The following is a 23,248-nucleotide window of genomic DNA, read 5'->3' as shown; positions in this document are numbered from 1 at the left end:
CATACATGAGAAGCAACCGAAAATCACCCCTTTGGTGTGTGTTCCAGAATGGACGACGTCACGTGGTTCTTAGGGAGAGAACTAAGGAGACTGCTGCTTGGCCTCCCGGGCCGTTTACTCCCTGCAGGCTGCAGCGAGCACGACTAGCAAGCCCTTCCAAACATCGCATCGCTTCCACCCATGCCTAGACCCGTGATCACGAGGTCGTTTCCCTATGTTTCCTCCATTGTTTTCTCAGAGATGTTTCCAGATGCCTGGCGTCGATGTCTTCTTCTCCTTCCATGTCTCTAGAGCAGCCCCAGAACTGTCCCTTGCACCCCTGTCCAATGGTACCAAGGACACAAGATCAACACACACACACACACACACACAGCCATCCAGTCAGCTCCAGCGCACAGCGACCCGGTGTGTGACAGAGTAGAATGGCTCTCAGAGGGTTTTCTTGGCAGTGATGCATCTGGACGTGGATCGCCAGGCTTATCTTCCGCAGCACCGCTGTGGTGTGGCAGGGAACCTCCTCCTCTGAGCACCCTTGGGGAGTAGAGAGAATGGGTAACGCATCCAGCCAGCCAGGCTCTCTGCTGCGGCTCTTCGCTTCTGTGCAAGGCACCCATGAGGACACGCATTCTTCATGGTCGGTTATTTTTAAGAAAAGGCTTCACGCCAACCATGCCGGGTGGTTTCCCTTCAGGTTTGTATGTGTTACTTCAACATAGGGCTCTCCAAGCCTTCTGAGATAGATGGGGGCGGGGTTCTCTTCTGGCTCCCAGCAACCCCAAGTAGAGCAGAGCAAACCACCACCAGCACCCGGCCCTTCGCCATCCTCACGGCCGTGGCTCTGCTGGGGCCCATTGTTGCAGCCCCCAGATCAACTCATTGCATCCATGTGCTGCTTCTTTCTCATTTACCCGCTTGCCAGATAAGGAAACTGAGGCAGGGGGGACGTCACCATCTTGTCCCAAGTCACCCGGCACATGAAGGGGCCAGGACTGTACCCTAGGCTTCTACTGCCAGCGTCTTGAGCTGGGCCATGTGTTGGTACTTCGCCGTCGAATGCCCGCAAGAAGGGTGACCACTTTCAGTTCACCGTGTGGTCCGCCAAGCCATTCCTCTCCGCTGTTTCCCAGCAAACTCAGCCCTCACAGCTGGGTCATGGAATGGTTAACTTCCTTCAAAGAATCTGCCGAGGCCACACACTGCGTTGCCAGCACCCAGGCCTGGTTCGGCCAGGTTCAAAGCCACTGCTCAGTCAGCCAAAGGGGAGCCCTCCCTCTGCGGGAGATGCCTATGGGGAGTTGTGTGGTCCAGGTCACTTAGCAGTGGACTGAGAGGCAGAAAGTATGTGCCTGGGAGGGGGGAGGTTTTCTGGTCGGTGGGTGAAGGGACATTGTTTGTTGCCCAACTCTGTGTCCTTGGCAAGGTACTTACCCTCTCTGCAGGAAGGACAAAGCTTAAGTAAAAACTCCTCCCAAAGCTCCTTGCCACCCCTGATTTAGCACTGAGCTTAAGAGAATGGCCAATGGCCAGAGACACTGAAGTTCAAGTCTTGGCTCTGCCTCACCAAGAGGGCCTTGACTTTGGGTAACCCTTCACATAGTGGTTACCCATTGAGCTGCTAACCACAAGGTCAGCAGTTCAAAGCCACCAGCCGTTCCTCGGGAGAAAGAAAGGCTTTCTTCTTCCATCAAGAGTTACAGTCTCGGGAACTCACAGACGCACTTCTACCCCATCCTGTAGGATCACTATCAGTCAGCATTGACTCCCTGGCAGTGAATTGAGTTTTCAAACTTCTCCAGGCATCAGAGGTGACACTTGGATCCTCACCAAATGACTGGCAGGTCAAGCTCACCCAGTGGTGCTGCAGAAGAAAGGCCTGGCAAACTGCCTGCATAAAGATTACCACCAAGATAGAAGGCAGACAGGTGTTCACTTGAGCGAATGGAGAAGAGACTACTCTACAAGCAGGAGAAAGGGAAAGGTGGGGGACTGGGCATGAACAGGGCCAACTGTGGGGACGTTAGACAAGTTGTCGAACACAAAAATGATGATCTGAAGTCTGAAACCCCACCTAATTCACAATAAATAAATATTTACTTATACACACGCATATTTATTTATATTCATACATATACCCACACACATACAGATCCAGACAGAGAATTACAGAAAACCGCCTTTGGAAACACCGTGAGTCAGAATGGACTTATCAGCAACAGGTCCGCTACACTGGGAGTCCCTGGGTAGCAAGGATGTTGACATAAAACCAGAGGTCGATGGCTTGGACCCACCCATCCCATCGATAGGCACCTCAGAAGAAAGGGCTGGTGATCCGCTTCCGAAAACCCGCAGGATTGGAAACCCCACAGCCTGCAAGTGCGCTCGGAGAACGTGGACTTGGGGTCAGTCGGCTGGTTCCTTTGTTCCTCACTTGTTGGTTCCCCGGTCCCCGAGCCCGCGCTTCCCCATCGCTGCTCAGAAAGATCAATGCCAAGTGCTCACGGTGCTTCTCATGATGAACAGGTATTCCTAGTCAGAAAATGACCGTGGTTTACTATTATCCCCCGAACCTTTGCTTCCAGGCCTTCTGAGCACCATGTCCGCAACCCCTGCCAGCAACGGTGTCTTTGTCGTCATCCCGCCCAGCAACGCCAGCGGCCTCCGCCCACCTCCAGCCCTCCTGCCCACCTCCATGTGCCAGCCTCCCGGGATCATGCAGTTGGAAGAGCCGCCCCTGGGGACGCACGCGGCCAGGGCCACCCAACCAGCGGACCTGCGGCCCATGGAGACATTCCTGACCGGAGAGCCCAAAGCTTTAGGGGTAAGCACAGCCTCTTCTGGGCTTTAAATATAGATCCTGAAGCCACAACTCTGCCCCGAAGTGGTCCTGAAGTCGGCTGTTGGTGTTGCTCCACCCCATGGAGTTAGTTCCAACCCATAGCGCCCCTGGGCACAACAGAACCAAGCACTGCCCAGCGCTGCCCCAGCCTAGCATCTTTGCCTATGCCTGAGCTCATTGGTGCAGCAACGGTGCAGATCCATCTCAAGGGCCCTCCTTTTATTGCTGCCCCTTGGCTTTAGGAAGCGTGATGCCCTTCTCTAAGGACTGGTCTCTCCTGATAACATCTCCAAAGCACATTTAAATGAAGTCTTGCCATCCTTGCCTCGTGAGTCAGCAGTTGGTCTTCCTAAGTAAAGGAGGTCTGCCTTGCACGTGGGCTCTTTTCAAGAATGACCTGTGTGTGACATTGAGTTAGCCAGAGCAACTGGAAAGGTTCGATGAGATGCTTAGGGGCCGGCGAGTAGTAGAAACGGTTGACCTGGCGCGTGGCTGTGATTTTCACCAAAATCAAAATAAGTAGATAAATACAAAGAATAGCCGTGGTTCTGGCCTGGGGTGCAGGTAATGAGCACCCCAGCACTGGGGCATTCAAGTGGACACAGAGGGGAGCAAACAGCTGGCAAGTACTTGGTGAGGGCCCTGCCCCCCGTGGAGCTCAAGAGTCAACCAGGAGACAAATGACTGATTCATTCCAACTCTAGAGACAAAAAGAGGTTCAACATTAGCAGGGATAGGCTTTAGCAGCGTCTCTTTAGAGGGGTAGTTTTGCTGCTAAAACCTAGATGCTGGGAGATCTAGGGGAAGAGGTGACAAATGAGACGGAACCGGAGGCAGGAGGGAGGCTGGCTTTTTGGAGGGAGACACAGAGCGCTGGCGTGGCTGGAACATCAGAGAGATGAGATAAATTGAAGTGGTAGGCAGGGAGGGCCAGCTGGGGCAGGGCTGGCAGCCTGGGACAAGAGGGCCTGTGTGTTAGGCTGGGTTGTCCAGTGACGTTCGGAGCTGTGTACCAAGTAGTAGTCTTATATCAAGAAGACATCCAGCCCAGTCTGACTTCAGTCCGTGGTTCCGATGCTAGCCAGAGTCCTCCCCAGACTTAGGTAGCCAGTGATGCAGAAAAGTGGAGTGGGATGCAGGGAGATCGCAGGCCAGTGGGTACAGAGCTGTGTGGATCAAGCTCAGTGGAAACCTGGCAGGGTACCCACAGCTCTCCGTGTATGGTAGCAGGAAGGCAAAGGGGCAAAGAGAGGAAAGAGAAGTTCTTGTCTCTTGTAGAAAAGGCCCCTCCCTCGATAGGTTGGACTCCACCTCTCCACTTTCATACAAATTCAGGCTGACCTAAAATCTAACTGCCACAGCCTGTAGGAGGTGTTCTAGCCCCAGATGACCTGTGGGAGAAAAGAGCATTTCATACGTATACATACACACATATGCACACACAAAGGCGGGCAAGCATGTGGGTGGTCACTGAGTTGACTCTGACCCATGGCGATGCCATGTGTGTCAGAGTAGGACTGGGTTCTATAGGGTTTTCTTTTACTGGATTTTGAGAAGTGATCACCAGGCCTTTCTTCCAAGGCGCCTCTGAGTGGACTTGAACCTCTAACTTTTCAATTAGCAGCCAAACTCATTCTTCATTTGCACCACCTGGAGACTCTGTGTGTGTGTAGACCTGTGTGTGTGTGTGCAGTGTGTCTGTGTGTCTGTGTATGTATGTGTGTCTGTGTCTGTACAGTCTGTCTGTCTGTATAGATCTGTGCCTGTATGTGTACAGTGTGCCTATGTGTGTCTGTGTGTGGACAGTATGTCTGAGTGTGTCTGTGTGTGTACAGTATGTCTGCGTGTGTGTTAATATGGTGTGTCTGTGTGTCTCTGTCGGTGTATCCGTGTCTGTGTGCATGTGTGTGGTGTGTGTATCTATGTCAATGTGCCTGTATTTGTGTATATGTGTGTGTCTGTGTCAGTGTATCTGTGTCTGTGTGTATGTCTATGCTTCTGTGTCTGGGTGTTTACGTCTGTATGTCTGTGTGTATGTCTATGTGTGTGTTTCTGTGTATGTGTGTGTTTCTGTGTGTGTCTGAGTGTGTATGGTATGCCTATGTGTATGTGTGTGTGTGGTGTGTCTGTGTGTGTATGTGTCTCTGTAAGTATGGTGTGTGTGTATGTGTTGGTGTTTCTGTGTCTGTGTGTGTACAGTGTGTCTGTGTGTATGGTGTGTCTTGTTTGTGTGTCCTTGTGTGTATGTGTGTGTACAGTGTGCCTGTGTGTGTCTGTGTATGTCTATGTGTCTGTTTATATATGTGTGTGTCTGTGTGTATGGCGTATCTGTGTATCTGTGTGTATATGCTGTGTGTATGTGTACATATGTGTGTGTGTCTGTATGTGTATGTGTGTCTGTCTGTGTGTGTACCATGTATCTGTGTGTATGGTGTATCTGTGTGTGCATGTGTGTACAGTGTGTCTGTGTGTATGGTGTGTCTTGTCTGTGTGTCTCTGTGTGTATGTGTGTGTACAGTGTGTCTGTGTGTATCTGTGTATGTCTATGTGTCTGTGTGTATGGTGTATCTGTATATCTGTGTGTATATGTTGTGTGTATGTATATATATGTGTGTGTATCTGTATTTGTATGTGTGTCTGTGTGTATGTGTATGTCTCTGTGTGTGTGCAATGTGTCTGTGTGTGTGTCTGTGTGTTTCTGTGTGTGTGTGTGTGTACTGTGTGTACTGTGTGTCTGTGTGTGTGTCTGTGTGTGTGGTGTGTGGTAAGAGAGGTGGGATGCAGCAGCACAGAGGGAGGCATTCGGGCAGAGAGGCTTGTAGGGTGGTAGGAGGACGCCTCCCAGTTGTTTTCTGCCGTATAAAAATCTCTGTACCCAAGGATCCGGAATCAGGATGAAGACCTCTCCAAAGACAAGTGCGAGGGCCCCACAGGCGTGGGCCCACAGGGGCACTGGTTTTCCTTCTTAAAGCGGTTTCTGTAGTCACGGTCATGATGTCTCTTCAAAATCCACAGAATTTGCTTTTGTTTCCGGTTGGCAGCACAGGTTAGGGAGCAGGGGAGCTGCCTTGTTCCTCTGCCTGGCCAGGAGTGGGCAGTGTGGAGCAGGCTCCAAGGACCTGCTGAGCCTGCCTGCGCCCTCGCTCACCTCCCACTGGCCAGCAGGAGGGCAATACGGAGCCGGCTCTGTGGCTCCTCTGAGTCCATCCTCCAGCTGGCCGGCCAAGGGCAGTGTGAAGCTGGCTCGATGCCCCCTGCTAAGCGCCCCCCTCTCTCCTCAGACCGTGCAGATTCTCATCGGCCTCATCCACCTGGGCTTCGGCAGCGTGCTGCTCATGGTCCGCCGTGGCCACGTGGGGATGCTCTTCATCGAAGGTGGTGTCCCCTTCTGGGGAGGAGCCTGTGTGAGTTCAGAGCTGTCAGAGGGGGCCATGCCCAGACTCACTTCTTCCCGAGTCTACTCCCCCACCCTCACATTGCTGGGCACACCCATCCCAGGTGGGGCCTGAGCCAAATACACCTGCGTCCCATAATGGCCGTGATCTTTCAAAAACAAGCCACCAGCTCTTTCTCCCAACATACGTTTGAGTAGCCTCCAGCCACCAGCCTTTTGGTTGGCCCACCCACCCACTCACTCGCCCACATCCAACAAGTCGATACCAACTCATAGTAACCCTACAGGGCAGGGTAGAATGGCTCCTGTGGATTTCTGAAACGTAACTGTTTACAGGAGCAGAACACCCTGTCTTTCTCCCATGGAGCGGCTGGTGGTTTTGAACTGCTGACCTGGGGGTTAGCAGCCCAACGTATAAGCACTACTGCCACCAGGGCCCCAGGAAACCTTGCACTTAAACCTAACATTCCCAACCCCAAACCCCATTCGTAAGCCTAAATCTGATCCCATCGTGATCGTGGACTGCCAAAGAGGGTGGGGAGAAGGGGTGAGGGTGGCCACCACCTGGATGCTAAGCCCAAGCCTGGCCTACTGGCCTCGTAGCTGCCCATGGGGCTGCCCCACACCAAGGGGCCTCTGTGCTTCACTGGGCCGCCTCTTCCCCACGCAGTTCATCATCTCGGGGTCGCTGTCGGTGGCTGCCGAGAAGAGCCACACCAGCTGCCTGGTAAGTGTGGGCTGTGGCGCCCCCACCTCATCCTCCCATAAGCACCTCCTGGCTTCCAGGCCAGGGCCAGGCAGTGCCAGGTGACCAGACACAAGACCGTCACATGTGGCGGAAGGAACAGAAATGCAGGTTCCCTAGGTCAGCGCAGGGGATGGAGAGCGGGCCCCCACGCAGTGACCTTGGTAGAAAGGAGGGCACGCTAGTCCACACTTTGGTGGTCACTTTAAACACGACAGAGTGGAAGCAGAGGCGGCAGCATCGGTGTGGGCACGGGTGCTACAGAAACCATCTGCTTCAGCCAGACCAAAGGCCTGAGAAGGGACCCAACCAAAACCCCCGGCTTGCTGCCATTGAGCCCATTCCGTCTCATGGTGACCCGACAGCGCAGAGCAGAACTGCCCCCACAGGGTTTCCCAGGCCGTATGTGTTCATGGAAGCAGGCCGCCTCGGAGCGCCACGCTTAACCCGCTGCACCACACAGGCAGGAGGAGGAAGAAATGTGATGGACAGAGAGCCGGGGCCAGATGTAGAAGGCACCGGAACCTTCTGCAGGCAGCAGGGAGGCGGTGGGAGGCCTTGGGACAGCACAGTGCCAGGCTTTGAGAACATGGCCGTGAAGGCTAAGGCCCCTGCCCAGGTAGGGGTGACAATGTGGTATGTGGTGACACCCAGAAAACAAGTACGAGAGGGACACCATGTGGAACGTGCTAGAAGGGTGTCCGTGCTTCCTTTGCGAGAGTCATCCAGGGGTCCATGTAGCTCGATGGCCCTGGAGGCCTGAAGGGTGTCACTGAGTCCAGACCTGACCTTGGGAGAGGCTGGAGACAACACAGGGTGGGGAGAGGCTGGGGACAGATGGATCTGGACTGGAGGGCTCAACGGACACCTGGGGTGAGATGGGAGGGGCTTGGGAACAGGAGGGACCAGGGTGGGGTCAGAGCAGACAGGAAGCTGAGCAGGGAGGCGGCTAGTGGCTCAGGTGCCAAGAAAGAGTTCACACTCAGGTCAGGTCCAGGAGGCCCTCCGGTTTCAGAGCAGCCTAGGCTCCGTGCATTGCTCCGCACACACCTACCTGAGACCCCTGGGGCTGGTGACCCTCCATAGTGAGCCTACCTGCAGGAGGGGGAGGGTTGAAAGCCAAAGGAAGGATGGGCAAGAGCCCAGGACTCTCTCGAAACAGGGAGACAGCAGGGGCCCCTGTCCTGAGGCTCAGAGGAGAAATCAGGGTGCATGTGGCCACTGAGGTTACTGCCAGGCTTCTATCACCCTCCGGGGCCCTGGGCAGGGTGGCTTGTCCCCTCTGCCCTCCCCCTTGTCTCGCCCCCTGCAGGTGAGGAGCAGCCTGGGTACCAACATGCTCAGCGCCATGGCGGCCTTTGCAGGGACAGCCATTCTGCTCATGGATTTCGGGGTCACTAACTGGGTGAGTGGGGAGACTGGAGACAATGGGGAGGAAGAGGTGGGAGGCAAACGGCAGCATCAGGAGGTCCAGAACTTCCCAGTCCCAATAGACCCACCCCCCAAGCTGGGATGGGGGGTGCGCAGGACCCACCATAAGAAGCCAGGATCCAGAGACAGCTCTGGGCCCCATTCCCTCCTCCTCGGGCCCTCAGCTGGCCTTGACCTTGACCGTGATGTTTGATCCTCAGGACGTGGGCAGGGGCTACCTAGCCGTGCTCACCATCTTCACCATCCTAGAGTTCTTCATCGCTGTCATTGCCACCCACTTTGGGTGCCAAGCCACCCGTGCCCAAGCCAATGCGGTGAGTACCGCCCTAAACTAGGAAATGGAGGTGGGGGGGGGGAATGAGTCTCACTGCTTCTGCCCCCTCCCTCCAGGAAGCAATTTGTAGGGACCAGGCTGCCATGAGCGCCCAACTCATACATCCAACAAACAAACCAACTCACTGCCGTCAGTGGATTCCCGCCGGGAGCAGCCCTGTAGGGCAGCGTAGAAGGAACCCTGTGGGTTTGGGGGAGCAGAAAGCTTCGTCTTTCTTCCCCGGAGCCCTGGTGATTTCGAACTGCTGATTTCCAGTTAGCAGCCCAACATGTAACCCACTGCACCATAGGACTTTTTCAGGTGATCCAAGGACATCTACTGACTCCATCGAGTCAATGCTAACTCTTAGCAACCCTACAGGACAGGGCAGAGCTGCCCCTGAGAGGTCTCGAGATTCTAAGTCTTTACAAACAATAGAGCCCTATCCTTCTCCCACAAAGCCACCACCAGGGCTCTAAGTCCCTTTAAAAAAGCAAAATGCTAAGCCCACCACCTAAAAGCCGATTCTGACTCAGACGGACCCTGTAGGGCCAAGGGGAACTGCTCCCTAGTGTTGCTGAGGCTATAAATCTTTACAGGAACAGAAAGCCTCATCTTTCTCCCATAGAGCATCTGGTGGGTTCAAACTGCTGGCCTTGCAATTCGTAGCCCAATGTGTCACCAACAAAGCCACGAGAAGAGGGAGAGGTCTGCTTGTGTTAACCAGATGAACTGCCTCTGGCAGTTCAAAGCAGGCTGGTGTGCTGCGGAGAATTTCCAACAGGGTTGCGGGAGGGGAAGGACTGCAGGTATTTGAGCCCAAGAGGGGGCTTTGGGGATACCAACCTGGAGGACTTGGTGCAGAGGGAGTGGGCGGATGCTGGAGGCAGGGAGGCCAAAGAGGAGGCCAGAGTCTGGTTCTGGAGGATAGAAAGAGGCCCTACATCTTCCGGGGTTAGAGCCTAGGTGGGTGGTCATTAAGCATTAAGCTAACTGCAATGTGAGACACTTTCAGCTCTCGTAAGGGGTTACCATCTAGGACGCCCAAGGGGGCAGTTCTGTCCTGTCCCAGGCCATAGGGCCACTATGACTTGGAGTCGATGTGATGGCAGTGGAGGTGTTTTTTTTGTTTTCGTTTTTAGTGTAAAGCCTGCAGAAGCAAGCCAGGGAGACAGAGGGAGCATAGTGCTCCTGGAGAGATGGCACGGCTCTGTTCTCTAAGCCAGCAGCGAAGCAAAACAAACAGACTCACTGCTTTTGAGTCAAGGTGACCCTATGAGTCAGGGCAGAACTGCCCCCTGTGAGTTCCCGAGACAATAACGCTTTCCGGGAGTAGAAAGCCCCATCTTTCTCCCACGGAGCAACTGGTGGTTTCAAAGAACCACCCTTGCGGGTCACAGCCCCATGCGTAACCACCGCGCCATCAGGTCACTGCTGGCCCAGCCAAAACCCACTGCGCTGAGCCTGTTCCAGCTGGGCACTGCAGCTAACGCCTTAATCAACCTACTGAGAAAGTTTAGCGGTCTTGGCTAACTCACTATGAAATCAAGATCTCCCCAATTTTCAAGCCATTGGTTCAGTATGTTCCTTTGCAAATAATGTGAGGTTGCAATCTCCCTTATTCCTCATCCCACCCCCAAATAGATGTTGTCGAGTTAAAAAAAAAGAAGAAGAAAGAAGAAGGAAAAAGTGGCGGTTTATGCAGGGGCGTGATGAGGGTAATGAACAGCCGGGCATTCACTAAATTGCAGTGCCCTCCCCACCCCACCTCCACCGCCCCAAATCCAAACTCCTAGGGCCAATCTCCCAACTAAGCCCTGCCCCCAAATTTCAAGATACCTTCCCACCCCAGCCCCACCCCCACTTGCCCAGCTGCCTCTATGGGGCCTTTCATATGTGTGATTCCTAAGAATGGCATTCTGGGCCTCTTCAGCGCCCCCCCCTTGAACTTGCACCCCAGAAAGTGGTCCCCTGTGCTCACCTTGCCTCTCCTCTGTGTCTGCGGAGCTTGCAGAAGGCAGCTGGGCCGCCCAGGATTAGTAGACTTGGCTCCATAGCGTCCCCTTCAGATGGTGCCCAGGCACATGCTGTCCCTTAGGTAGCACCTCTGGGTTTGGCCAACCGTCAGATTCCACTGCGGACAGTGAGTTTGGTTTCGGTGTCAGCCGTGACTTCGGAGAAAGGTCTGGACGTCCACTTCTGGTAAATCATCCTCTGAAAATTCAATGCAGTGCAGCGATAGGCTGACGCACCTGCAGTCACAATGAGGTCCAGATACATGATAAGATCTATAAATAGGTTATAGCCCTTATGGTTGTTAGATGCCATCGATTCGGTTCCAACGCATAGCGACCCTACGCATCACAGAAGGAAACCCTGCCCCATCCTGTGCCATGCCATACTTCTTGTGATGTTGAAGCCCACTGTAGCCACCGTGCCAATCCATCTCATCCAGGGTCTTCCGCGTGTTTGCTGTCCCTCCACGTTACCAACCATGAGGTCCTTTGCCAGGGACTGGTCTCTCCTGACAACGTACCCAAAGTAGATGAGACCAAGTCTCACCATTCGCAATTCTAAGGAACTATCTGGCTGTACTTCTTCCAAGACAGGTTTGTTGGTTCTTTTAGCCGCCCAGGTACTTTCAATATTCATCTCCAGCCCTGTAATTAGAACGCATCGGTTCTCTGTGGTCTGCCTTAGTCAACGTCCAACTTCCACATGCAGAGCCGGTGACTGAAAACCCTGTGTCTTGGATGAGGCACATAGGAACCCTGATGGATGGTGGTTATTTGTCGGCTGCTCACTGCAAGGTCAGCAGTTGGGTACCACCAGCTGCCCCCTGGGAGGAAGGTGGGGCTTTCTACTCCTGGAAAGAGTAACAGCCTCAGAAACTCACAGGACACTTCTATCCTGCCCTATAAGGTTGCTATGAGTCCCTCTCAACTCATGACAGTGAGGAGATCGGGCCCCCCCGATCTGTCTCGTCTTTGGGCATATATACCCAGAAGTGTACTGGGCCATGCGGGAGTTCTATTACTAGGTGGTTGTTTTTTTAGTTCCCACTCTGTTTTCTATGAGCTTGTACTACTAGGATGGCTGAGATTTTAAAAGGTGATTGAAAATACTTTAGTCCTCAACGTGACATCCGTGTGCTTCTATGGGATTGCTATGAGTCGGAATTGCGAGTTTGGGTTGGTTGGCTTTGGTTTGGTGTATACGCGGCCAATTTGCCCAATGCCATACATGGATTTAACCCAACCACTTCCGGCTTGCGGGTGCTGTTCTCAGAACTTCCGCGAGGAGGCACTATTGCAACACCTCCCCGAGCCTTCCTGGCTTCTCACTGGATTTCCTGTTCTTTTCAGCCTGTGATCTTCCTGCCCAACGCCTTCAGCACAGACTTCAGCATTCCCAGCCCAGCAGCCTCTCCGCCCCCCGCCTACGACAATGTGGCCTATATGCCCAAGGAGTCCTCCGAGTAGAAAGCCCAGCCTTTCTCCCGTGGGCGCAGCTGCTCCCCACGCCCACCACACCCTGTACCTCCCTGGGGTGGGGGGCAGCCTTTCTGTTGTCCTGTCTCCCAGGCCCCGACGTATTTGTCCCTGCTGTCCCCCGTGCTCTCCCAGCGTGTCTTTGCTAACAAATGACCACGGCATGGTGTCTACCTGGACTGTCTCTTTTCCTGAGCTGTCGCCCTTCCGTTCCAGGAGCTTCGTGCGCTTGCCCTTTGTCCCATCCACTCATTTTGGGGGTGATTGGGAACAGGGGGAGGGGGGCAAAAGCAGAGAGGGCCAGGCTCGCAGAATTCCGCGCTGCCCCCAGAATTCCCAAAGGGGTCATTATTGTGATTCCTCCTTCCAAACTCACTACGGCCACCGCCTCACAGCGACCCTATAGGACAGGGTAGATATGTCCCTGAGTGTGTATTTGGAAGTAGCACGCCTCCACTTACTCCCATGGAGCAATTGGTGGTTTCGAACTACCAACCGTGAGGTTCCCGCCCCCACTCATAACCACTACACCACCTGGACTCCAATAACCCCTTCCCAACTTGCCCAAAGCCCCCGGAATTTTCACTGGATCTAGTTTTCCGGTAAGAAGATCACTGAGGCTCCACCAGCCAGGATCACTGCAGGGGAGGGCGGGCCGGCCTGGGAAGTACTGAGTGCTGGTCTGTTCTCCCATCCCCCAAGGCAGATAGGCTGACCTCTGGCCTCCAGGCCCCAGGGCTTGCCTTGACCTTTGCACCCTGCCGCCAAGACCCCTGGGCCTCCATGTCCTCCCCTGTAAAGGAGAGTTGAACCAGATGGCCAGTAAGGCCCTTCACGGCCCCACACGCACCTGAACCTGCAGACAGGTATGACTACAGTGAACCAAGCTTTCCTGGGTCTTGGGGCTCCCCTGGGTCCCACCTCAGTACCCTGAAAACCTCCTCCTCCTCCTCTACTGTAAAGTGGAACCAGTACAGACTGTCCCTGCTCCCAGGTTGAAGTTTTACCAAGAGGGATGGCGCCAGCCCCGCCTCCGTCCGCCTCAGCATCTCAGGGTGCACAGTGTTGGTACCCCACCTTCCCGGCCCCCACGCCCTGAACCATAATCCCAGCAGCTGGGCACGATCCCTGGGTGATAAGGAGGTGCCTTCTGTATCCAGGGGCCATGTGGGTGGGGAGTGGTTTGAACTCTGACCTGCTCTCTTTGCAGTGATGATCCTTCTTAAGCTCAGGGACATCTATTGGTCACAGCAAAGGGGCACCCGGGGTGTGGTCCTCGCACTGGCCCATCCAGGGGTGTGACGCAGGCACCAGTGTGTTGGTGTTGGAGGGCCATGGGGACAGAGAGCACAAACTGATGACTTCTAAGAACAAGCAGAGGCCAGGGTTGGAATTCAGGGCCACGCTCTCAGACGTCACCAGACTCTCTTGATAACCCCCCTCCCCACCTCCACCCCAGGCACATCTTGGCATGTAGCTGCTTCTGAACATGTCTGTCTTCCCACCTTTCTTTCTCTTCTCCTCTCTCATAAGGACGCCACGCGGGTTGAATCAGGACACACATACACGCGCACACACACTCACTCCAGTGTGACCTCAAGTCAACCCACGACATCTCCAAAGACCCGATTTCCAAGCAAGGTCACAGTCACAGGTGCCAGGCATTAGACCTGCCAGGTGTCCTTTGTCCAGATAGCAATGTATATCCCCACTCTACAGCCAAGGACACTGGGGCAGAAAAGGTTAAATCACTCACCCAAGGCCACACAGCTTTTTAAGAGGCAGTGTTGGGATTTGAACCCTGCTGCACCCCACACTTCAGTTTGTGTTCTGACCACATGTGCTCCCGCGGTAGTTGCTGGGAGGTGCCGTCGAGTTGATTCTGACGCATCGCGACGCCACGAACAAAAGAAGAAAATGCCACCCGGGCCCTGCGCCTTCCTCACCATTGTCCTTAGATTGGAGGGCATGGTGGCAGCCACGGTGTCGGTCCATCTCGCCAAGGGCATTCCTCTATTTTACTGCCCCTCCACTTTATCAACCATGATGTCCTTCTCCAGGGAGTGGCTTCTCCGGACAACACGTCCAAAGTGCATGAGACCAAGTCTCTCCATCCTCCACTCTCAGGAGCATTCAGGCTGTCCTTCTTCCAAGACAGATTTGTTGGTTCTTTTGGTGGCGCATGGCACTTTCCCGATTCTTCGCCAGCGTCATAATTCAAATGAATCCATTCTCCTTCCGTCGGAATTCCTTACTCAATGCCCAACTTTCACAGGCAGATGAGGTGAGGAAAAATACCACGACTCGGGTCAGACACACTGTAGTCCTCAAAGTGACCTCCTTGCTCTTCAACACGTTAAAGAGGTCTTGTACAGCAGATATGCCAAATGTGGGGGGAATAGTCACGGGTTTGATAAGCACAACTGTACGGTTAAGATACATAAAGATTATAATAAAGTCATAGAGAGCATGAGACATGGAAGCGAGATTGGAGTAATGGGGTCAGACACATTTCATAGTAGCATGCTCACCTCAGCCCTGCTTGGTGGTCCTCGTGGGCAGGCCTCCGAGAGCAAGAGCCGGGCCAACTTTATGGCCAACCAAGGCTTATCATTACCTAGGGGGGGGCGTGATTACAGGTAGCAACACATCACAGGAAGGGGATGTACAATAGACATAAACGTGGCAGGAAGGGGATGAGTTAGGGGTGTGCCCATAGGAAGCAGGGTGGTGGGGGGAGACTAGAGGTGTACATGTGACAAGATGGGCAGACCCTAGATTCATGATGGCGGCCTAACCTTGGTCACCCTTGGGTGGGCTTGACCTCTCAGGGGTCTCCAACAAGGAAACAGTCAACTATTATCCTTTTCAGAAGGTAGTAGATCCTACTTGTTGTGGGATAAACAGTGGTGACTGCTTGCTCTAGATGGCTGATAACCCTTCGGGAGAGCAACCCCTGACCTACCTCTATTGACCTCCAAGTGTATAGTCATTTGCCATGTGTAGTAAGCAGCTAAGTTTGGGATATATTTGGGGGAGACAACTTGGGAGAAATCTTTCTGTTTCCCACACCCAATGCAGCGCATCTTCTGATCTCTTGATGGCTGCTTCCATGAGCACGGAATCCTTGACAACTTCCATCTTTTCTTCATTTAACACAAGCTTGTCTATTGGTCTATTGGTGGCAAAGACTTTGGTCTTCTTCACATTGAGTTGTAATCCTTGATCTTCATCAGCAAGCTCTCCGAGTCCTGCCCACATCCTGAAAGCAAGGGTGTGTCGTCTGTATGTTGCAGGTTGCTAAGCTTTTCTCCAATCCTGATGCTGTGTTTTCCATATAGTCCACGTCAAAGAGCAATGTACCATCTCCACCACCCCCTCCTCCGGACTCTCCATCCCAAATACTGGGGTGGGGCTGCCTTCCTAGCAGACTCCTGCTCTTCCTCAAGACCCACTCTGAGGGTCCAGGTTTCCCCTGGGGACACTTTCACTCTGAGCATGAAGAGACCCTCTTTAGACCTCTTTGAAGAGTACTGTAAAGATAGGGGGTTACTTTGAGGACTAAGATGACTCAAGTCATGATATTTTCTGGTTCCTCATATGTATATGAATGTTGACCATTAAAATAAAGAAAGAAAGTTGAACATGGAGTAAAGAAGACTGAAGAAGAATCAATGCATCTGAATTGAAGTGCTGGAGAAAGATATTGAACGTACCAGGCATGGACTGCCTAAAGAACCAACAGATTTATCTTAGAAGAAGTACAGCCAGAGTGCTCCTTAGAAACAAGGATGGCTAGACTTTGTCTTATATATTGTCATGCTGTCAGGAGAGACCAGTCCCTGGAGAAGGACATCATGCTTGGTAAAGCAGAGGGGTAGATAAAAGAGGAAGGCCTTCTACCAGGTGGGTTGACACAGTGGCTGCAACAGTGGGCTCAAGCACAGGAACAGTTTTGAGGATGGCGCAGGACAGGGCAATGTGTCAGTATGTTGTACACAGGGTCACTATGACCGGACCTGACTCCATGTCACCTACCAATAACACCATGAAGAGGCTTGAGAACTTAGGGTTAAGATATTTGGGTTTGAGGGTTGTTGTTCAATGCGTTGTGCCACCCCAAAATGTATACTGTCAATCCTAATCCCTGGGCGGGCGAATGAGGAGTCCTGGTAGCATGTCATAGGTTACACACAGTGCTGCTAACCTCAAGGCCAGCAGTTTGAGACCACCAGCTGCTCCTCGGGAGAACGATGAGACTTTCTATTCCTGTAAAGAGTTAGAGCCTCAGAAACAAACAGGGGCCGTTCTACTCTGTCCTATGGGCTCACAGAATTGGCTGGATGGCAGTGAGATGGGTGAGTGTAGTCCCATGGAGAGATAGGTGTGTCTGTGTTAAACTGAAGAGGCTGGACCTGTGTTTATGCCAATCACTTGTGAGAGAGAAAAGGAGCAGGTGGGGCAAATTGCAAGGGACTCGGGCTGTGAAACTAGAGGAGTCCCCAACTGAAAATGGGGCACAGTGACAGCAAGGCACATGATGATGATGGCCAAGGAACAAAAGCTGAAGAGACAGGACCTTCCCCAGAGCCCACACAGAGATCCACCCTCCCCTAGCACTGAAGGAAGCCCTGAATTTGGAATAGTACCTCACTTGAGGAAGAACGCAGCATCAGGACTGGAGGAAGGCTCCTTAATAACCTGTGATATGCAGATGACACGGCCTTGCTTGCTGAAAGGGAGGAAGACTTGAAGCACTTGATGATGAAGATCAAGGACTGCAGCCTTCAGTACGGATTGCAACTTCATGTAAAGAAGACACGAATCCTCACAACTGGACCAATGGACAACCTCATGTTACATGGATAAAGATGGCAGCTTGTGTTAGTCTGGGTGGACTAGAGAAACAAATTCACAGACACTCATATGTGCATAAGAAAGAGCTTTATATACCAGAACAGTTGACTCTTGAGAAAATATCCCAGCCTGGTCCATCAGTCTGATCTTAGCCTACATGTCCAATACCAATCTATAAAGTCCTCTTCGGACTCACGAAACACATGCAGTGATGCTGAGTGCAGGAAGATGAATCGAAGACGGGGGGTCTGCCTTAAGCATGGGTTCTTTTCAAGAATGGCCTGTGAATCCAAGTTGACCGTGCCCACCAGCGTCCGCGGGAACACCCTCCCCCGCCCCCTCCTACCCAGCAGCCTCACTCAGGCCACTCTTGTATTTGCAGCTCCTCATAAGGTCATTCCTGAACTCACCGGGTGTCCCCTTGGACTGGTGCCCCAGGGACTCCTGTCCCCTTGGTCCCCTCATCCTCTCCCCACCCCCTAACGCCTCTAAGACTACCCTGCTGGAGGGAGGAAGCGGGGTAGACTTAGCACCTGCTTAGTGGCACTCAGGGAGTTGCAGATTTGAGTAGAAGATGACACTGCAATGTCCAAATAGAATGATATGAAGTCTTTATTGCTCATCAGGCCAGCCCGGCCTGCAGGGGGATGTGCAGAGGACCTGGCCACCACACTGCCCTGCCTGTCTTGCCTGACCACCTCACGGACATTATTCAGGGAGGGCAGAAAACAGAAGGAAAAGCAAGTGAGAATTCATGTCTCACTAAGCAAGCCGTACTGACAGAAGGAAAACAAAAGTACACGCAGGTAAAGTTAGGAGCTTGTTTTATGATCCCACGCCTGGATTTCGTCCCCAGCTTGCCCCCTGGCGAGGGGAAAGGGACCTCCTGCCCCTCGGAGAAACAAGACTGACCACCTCCCTGGATAAGGAGAGAGGGGCGGGGTTAAACAAGAATGGCCCTAAGGCACATACAGACCTGCGTTCCATAGTGAGGTTGAAACAGAGTACCTGGGGCCGAGCAGAGGCTGGTCAGAGGGTCAGGGAGGATGCCTTTTTTGGAAAAGTGTTCTCTTGTGACAGTTCTGCTTAAATGTGGTGACAGGAGCTTGTCTATTTCAATTCCTACGGTTTTGATTCGTGAAAATCAAATCATTGATTCATCATCCATCTCCTCTGGGCTTAAAATAGAATATCAGGCCCTCAGTACCATGGGGTTTTACTGCTTCCGTCCTATTCTGGAGGACTCCTATGAGGATATTGATAATACATGCCCAACTAAGAGTCCCACCAGTATTAGGATCAGGGGCCAGCGAGGCTAATAAAGTAAAACCCCAGGGAGACCAGTTGAACAGGTTTGGTGCCAATTGTTGCAGGCTTCTAGTTTTTCCTTTCTTTCCTCAACGTTATTTCGACTAAAGCAAGTGTTTCTCTCCCAATTCTTGTCTGGTTAGCATATAGGCGAGTTCTCCGAGGGCAAGCACATAACCTGCCCTGTGTGAGGACTAGCAAGTCAAGACCTGGTCTGTTTTGTCTACCTCTGCTAGTGACTCAATCTGCTCCCAGAGACCTCTGAGACCGTGGATTCTAGCTGGCTGCCTTAGCCTGGGTCCTTTAGAGAAGCAAATCCACCAAAACTCATATTTCATAAGAGAGAGTTTTATATAAAGGGTAAGTGCACATGAAAAAAACATCCCAGCCCAGTGCTGCCCAAGCCCACAAGTCCAACATTAACCCATATGTCCGACACCAATCCACAAAGTCCTCCTCCATCTCACAAAACACATGCAATGATGCTGACTGCAGGAGGAAAGCCCAATCAGTGAATGTGTAAGCATCTCAGCGCTGGCAGGGGTCTCCACACGGCTGCTCCAGCACCCAGGGCTGCATCGGAGTAGGTCCATGCGGCTTCTCCTCAGGAATGTCTCGCAGGAAGTGAGCCTTGCCAGCTGAAGCAGGGAATGGCTAACGCAGCTGCACCCTGGCCAGACCACCACAAAGCAAGAGACCTGAGAACTCGAAAGGCGAGGCTCACCAAGCCATTTATCCCTCCGCCTTTCAATTAACCCCACATCTGTTTATCAGCCAGGTTGGCACAATAGACTAACTACCTCTCCGGCTGATGTCCGGCTGGAGGTGAATGACAGACCCTATAGGCCTTGGCTCTGGAGGATGAGGGAAGTCATCCCATTGGCAGCAGCAAGCACAACCCCTAGCCCCACTAAAAAGAGGGTCTCTCTAGGGACTCGCTTTTGTTGGGTGGACTCGGAGGTGGTTATTAATCCCAGGCCTTGGTCTCCTTCATAGACATCCATCCTTGGCAATAGACACACTAGGGTCCTTCAAGTGTTCAATACGCAGGTTGAGAAGCCATCAGTGAGGCCGAAGAAGCAAGAGCACCATGGCCCCTGGAGAGCTTGCAGTCTACTTGAGACCCATTGTAACGCATGTTCATGGCTTGATTACAGGATGTCACCATAGGCAGAGGCGTCTTATACCGGGTGAGGTGAACACACCCCTGGTCTTGTAGGTCGCCTGGGTTAAATGAATTATTGGAGCGTTGCAATCTTGGGTTTCAGGTGCTGGGATTTGGGGGGACTGCAAGGCCTACATTAAAGGGAGGGTCGTGGATTTAGACACAGCCAGCAATCATGAGCTAAAGCAGGATTAGAAACATTTCAAGCTTGGTGAAGACTTGTCAGGAAATCGGTCAGCCACAGAGTGGGGTTTGTTACAGGCACGGGAATGCCTGGGGTGGGGCTGGTCGAGGAACTTTCCGGAACTTTAGAAGTTGGCAACTTTTCTAAAGAGAGGAATTTATGGTCCCCAGCCAAGATGCTAGCTACTGACCCAAGAGGAATGGTGGACCTGGACTTGGTTCAGCATTGGGTAGTAAACACATTTCCTCTCTCTGACCCAGTTTCAAATAGTCGGATTCCTTAGGCTAATCTGATTCTCCAAAACTGAGTCTGGTCATTTATTTGGGTGCAAAATGGTCATATTTAAGGGGTTGCGACGTCCCTTACGACAAGACTTAGGGGGAGGGGGACAATGAACCTGCAGGTATTTGTCATTTTGTTTCAAGGCCTTAGCTACAGTGGAAATTGTCTCACATCCCCATTCAGGGCAATAATATGCCCCAGGGTCATTGCATTGCCGGATTTGTTGACTACGGGACCCTGGACATATATAAATCCCAATTCTTTGAAGGTTTGTTTTGTTTGTTTTTTTTTTCTAAAACCGTGTGCCCACAACCCGGTGCATGGGAGCACACAGCGCAGTTTCGCTACCTGGACCTGGCTGATGAAGGGGCACACCTGGATCACGGTTCTGCCGTCTTGGAGGGCCCACCAACCGTTGGCCTCCTCTCTTGTCAAATGGTGCTGTGCCGTGCAGACTTCCTCTGGACTGTATTGGGGCGTCTTTGGTAAAACCAGGTCTGGCAAAGAGACCCTGGGGAGTTCACGAGTGAGTTTTCCTTCGGGGGCCACTCGCCGGGCTGCTTTTCCGCTTCCTCTGGCCACCATGCCTTCTCCTTTTTGGTGTGCTGAACAGTGGACAATGGCTAGGTTGTTTGTTTGTTTGTTTGTTTGTTTGTTTGTTTGGGCAGCCATACCACTTCCAGCAGGGTCAGGATTTCTGTGTTCGTTTTTTAACTTCCTTGCCTCTGGAGGTAAGAAACCCCCTCTGGGAGGTAGACTGCTCCATCAATGGGTGGCACAGCAACCGCCCAGGGATGTCCTCTCAGCCCATTGTAAGGCTTTTATCAGGGCAATTAGCTCAGCTTGTTGTGCAGATGTTCTGAGCAGCACTGCCGTCCAGCGGTGTGGACCTGTTGGAGTGACCACCTGAAGAAAAAGAGTGGCCAGTGGACGGATGGTCCAAAGGCAAGTTTTATTTCCAGAGTACAGCTTTCTATATAATGAGGCAAGGGTGCATAGCATGCATAGTGTAACAATAACATCCTGATAAAATTGCTCGAAGCACAAACAATTCCTTGGGACTAATCTTGTCTTAGCAAATGCAGCTGTGTTTTCAGTTCCCTCATTGCATCTCGGAATTTGGGGGAATGGCATAAGGGTACAGCATCTCCAAGCGCCCCATGGTCCACCAATGCACTCCAGTTAAAACTCGGTGACTCTAGACAGAGCAGCAGGGCTGAGGACCAGATGGCTGTGGTTAGTATAACTACCGCCGCTTCTGCATACCTGATGCCCGATTTGACTCCCCTCCATGAATAGCTCCCCCTCTGTGTTGGGGAGAGGAACATTGGTCAGGTCTGATCTCTCCATGTGGATTTCTTCCCGGACCTCTTCCCAGCCATGGTTCACTTCTCCCTGTGTTAGAAGCGTGGCAGGATTTAAAATGGAAGTTTCAAGAAAATGGATTCGGGAATGATCTAGCCACAAAACCTGGAATTGGGGGGCCCGGGCATTTGCTATCTGTATGCAGTCAACTCTGCAGCAGGGACTTCCACAGCACGTGGGGCTACACCTGCTAGCTCTTGTCCCCTGGTGAACTTGTCTGCTTCTTTGAAGAGAAGCTGCCACTGCCCTCAGGCATGAAGGAGATATGCCACCAGTCTGTCCCATGGACCCAGCTTCTGGGTCAATACCCCGAGGGCTACTCCTGTCCGCTCATGGGCAAACGGAGAAGGGGCTTGGAGAGGTCGGGCAGGGCCAAAGCTGCAGCTTGGCTCAGGGCCTGCTTTACATCATCAAAGGCTTCTGCTCGGTGTCTGTCTAAATAAGAGCCTCACTCCTCCTGATAAACTGATAGAGAGGTTTGGTCAGTTCAGTGAAGCCTAGAATCCACAACCTGCGGTACCCCCACTGTGCCCAAGAATTCTCGTACTTGACGTTTGGCTGTGGGGACTGGGATTGAGATGATGCCGGATATATGTGAGGCTGATACTGCTCGTTTGCCTGTGCACAATGGGGAGCCCAGGTATGAGACCTGTTGCTTTCTTACCTGTGCTTTCTTGGCCGAGACCCGAAAGCCTAATTCTTGTAAGCAGGCAAGTAGAACCTCAGAGCCTGCTCACATGTCCCTGGGTCATTGGCTGCCAACACTAGGTTGTCCACATAGTGTATGTACACTGTGACCATCGGGTCCTAAAGATAGTTAAGTCCGGATGGAGGGCTTCATTAAACAAGATGGGGTGGTGGGCAAGTTTTCCAACCATGGGGAATTTCACTCCAACAAACCTGTGCAGTCACTTCCAATTCAGGGTCAGTCCACTTGAAGGCAAACATTATTTAGGTCTAAAGCAGTTTACCCCTGGCAGCCGGGGGCTTAGGAGAGTGTAGGCATTCAGAACAGTGGGGTGAACGGTCTCTGTCCATTTGTTGACCTCCCGCAAGTCTTAGACTGGCCGAAAATCGTTGGTCCCCTCCCTTGGACACCAGCATAAGTGGGGCATTCGGTGTAGACTGGCACTTAATCAAGATCCCCATTGCCAGGAGTCATCTAATGTGTGTGTATGTGGGAGGAGCGGGGCTGATACCCTCCCTTGTCTCCTGTATCATTGGGTGTTGCTTTACCTGGACAGGTGTGGCACAGGCACCGGTGGTTGGTAGACAGGCCCAGTGAGCTGTCTTAAGCCCATACTCGTGGGAACGGGTCAGTAATATGGTCAGAGGCCTAAGAACCAGCTTGGTCTCTTCTTCCTTAAAGGAAACAGTTGCCCGGAGTTTTTGGAGCAGGTCTCTTCCCAGCAGAAGGTAAGGGCAGTCTGGCCTTAGTAGGAAAGAGTGGGTGACAGTGTGGTTCCCTGGGTGAACACTCTGTTGGGTAGTCCAGTGGGACCAGTGGCTGCTTGAGCCACAATGGAACCCAAGGAGAGTGGTCCCAGAGGTGCTGTTAAGGTTGAATGGGTTGCCCTGTGTCTACCAGAAAGCTGACAGGCTTGCCTCCCCCTTTTGCAGTGACCCAAGGCTCATGGGGGCTCAAGGGGATTCAGCCAGGCCTCCCTATTCTTGGTTAGTTAGATTAAGTGCATGTGGGGGAGCAGTTGGAGGTGTCTTTTCCTTGGTGGGACATTCATTCTTCCAGGGTCCCTCCTCCCTGCAATATGCATGATGATTTTTTTTCCACTGGCCTTCGGATTCTGGGTGGGCCCGTCCTCCGGGGAGGGCCTGTAGGGTTGGATTCCCTAAAGGCAGCTCCCAACACCCTGGCCATT

General features: G+C 52.6%; 1 protein-coding gene across 1 annotated transcript; it reads left to right on the top strand.

The window, feature by feature from the left end:
- The first annotated feature begins 2,593 nt into the window (after positions 1-2,593).
- Positions 2,594-12,201, top strand: MS4A15 (membrane spanning 4-domains A15). The gene is made up of 6 exons (XM_075548040.1): positions 2,594-2,818; positions 6,118-6,240; positions 6,901-6,957; positions 8,288-8,380; positions 8,607-8,720; positions 12,085-12,201. Exons 1-6 carry the CDS (start codon positions 2,594-2,596, stop codon positions 12,199-12,201), a joined length of 729 nt encoding a protein of 242 aa, XP_075404155.1.
- Positions 12,202-23,248: the final 11,047 nt, after the last annotated feature.

This window comes from Tenrec ecaudatus, chromosome 4 (genome assembly GCF_050624435.1).
Source record: "Tenrec ecaudatus isolate mTenEca1 chromosome 4, mTenEca1.hap1, whole genome shotgun sequence".
Lineage (NCBI taxonomy): Eukaryota > Metazoa > Chordata > Mammalia > Afrosoricida > Tenrecidae > Tenrec > Tenrec ecaudatus.
This window is presented reverse-complemented; position numbering and strand designations above follow the sequence as displayed.

Excerpts from the sequence above, each read along its gene's own strand:
- MS4A15 (XM_075548040.1), top strand. The coding sequence starts at position 2,594 with ATGTCCGCAACCCCTGCCAGCAACGGTGTCTTTGTCGTCATCCCGCCC. Across the intron at positions 2,819-6,117 it reads GAGAGCCCAAAGCTTTAGGG|ACCGTGCAGATTCTCATCGG; the intron begins GTAAGCACAGCC and ends CTCTCTCCTCAG. Across the intron at positions 8,721-12,084 it reads CCCGTGCCCAAGCCAATGCG|CCTGTGATCTTCCTGCCCAA; the intron begins GTGAGTACCGCC and ends TGTTCTTTTCAG.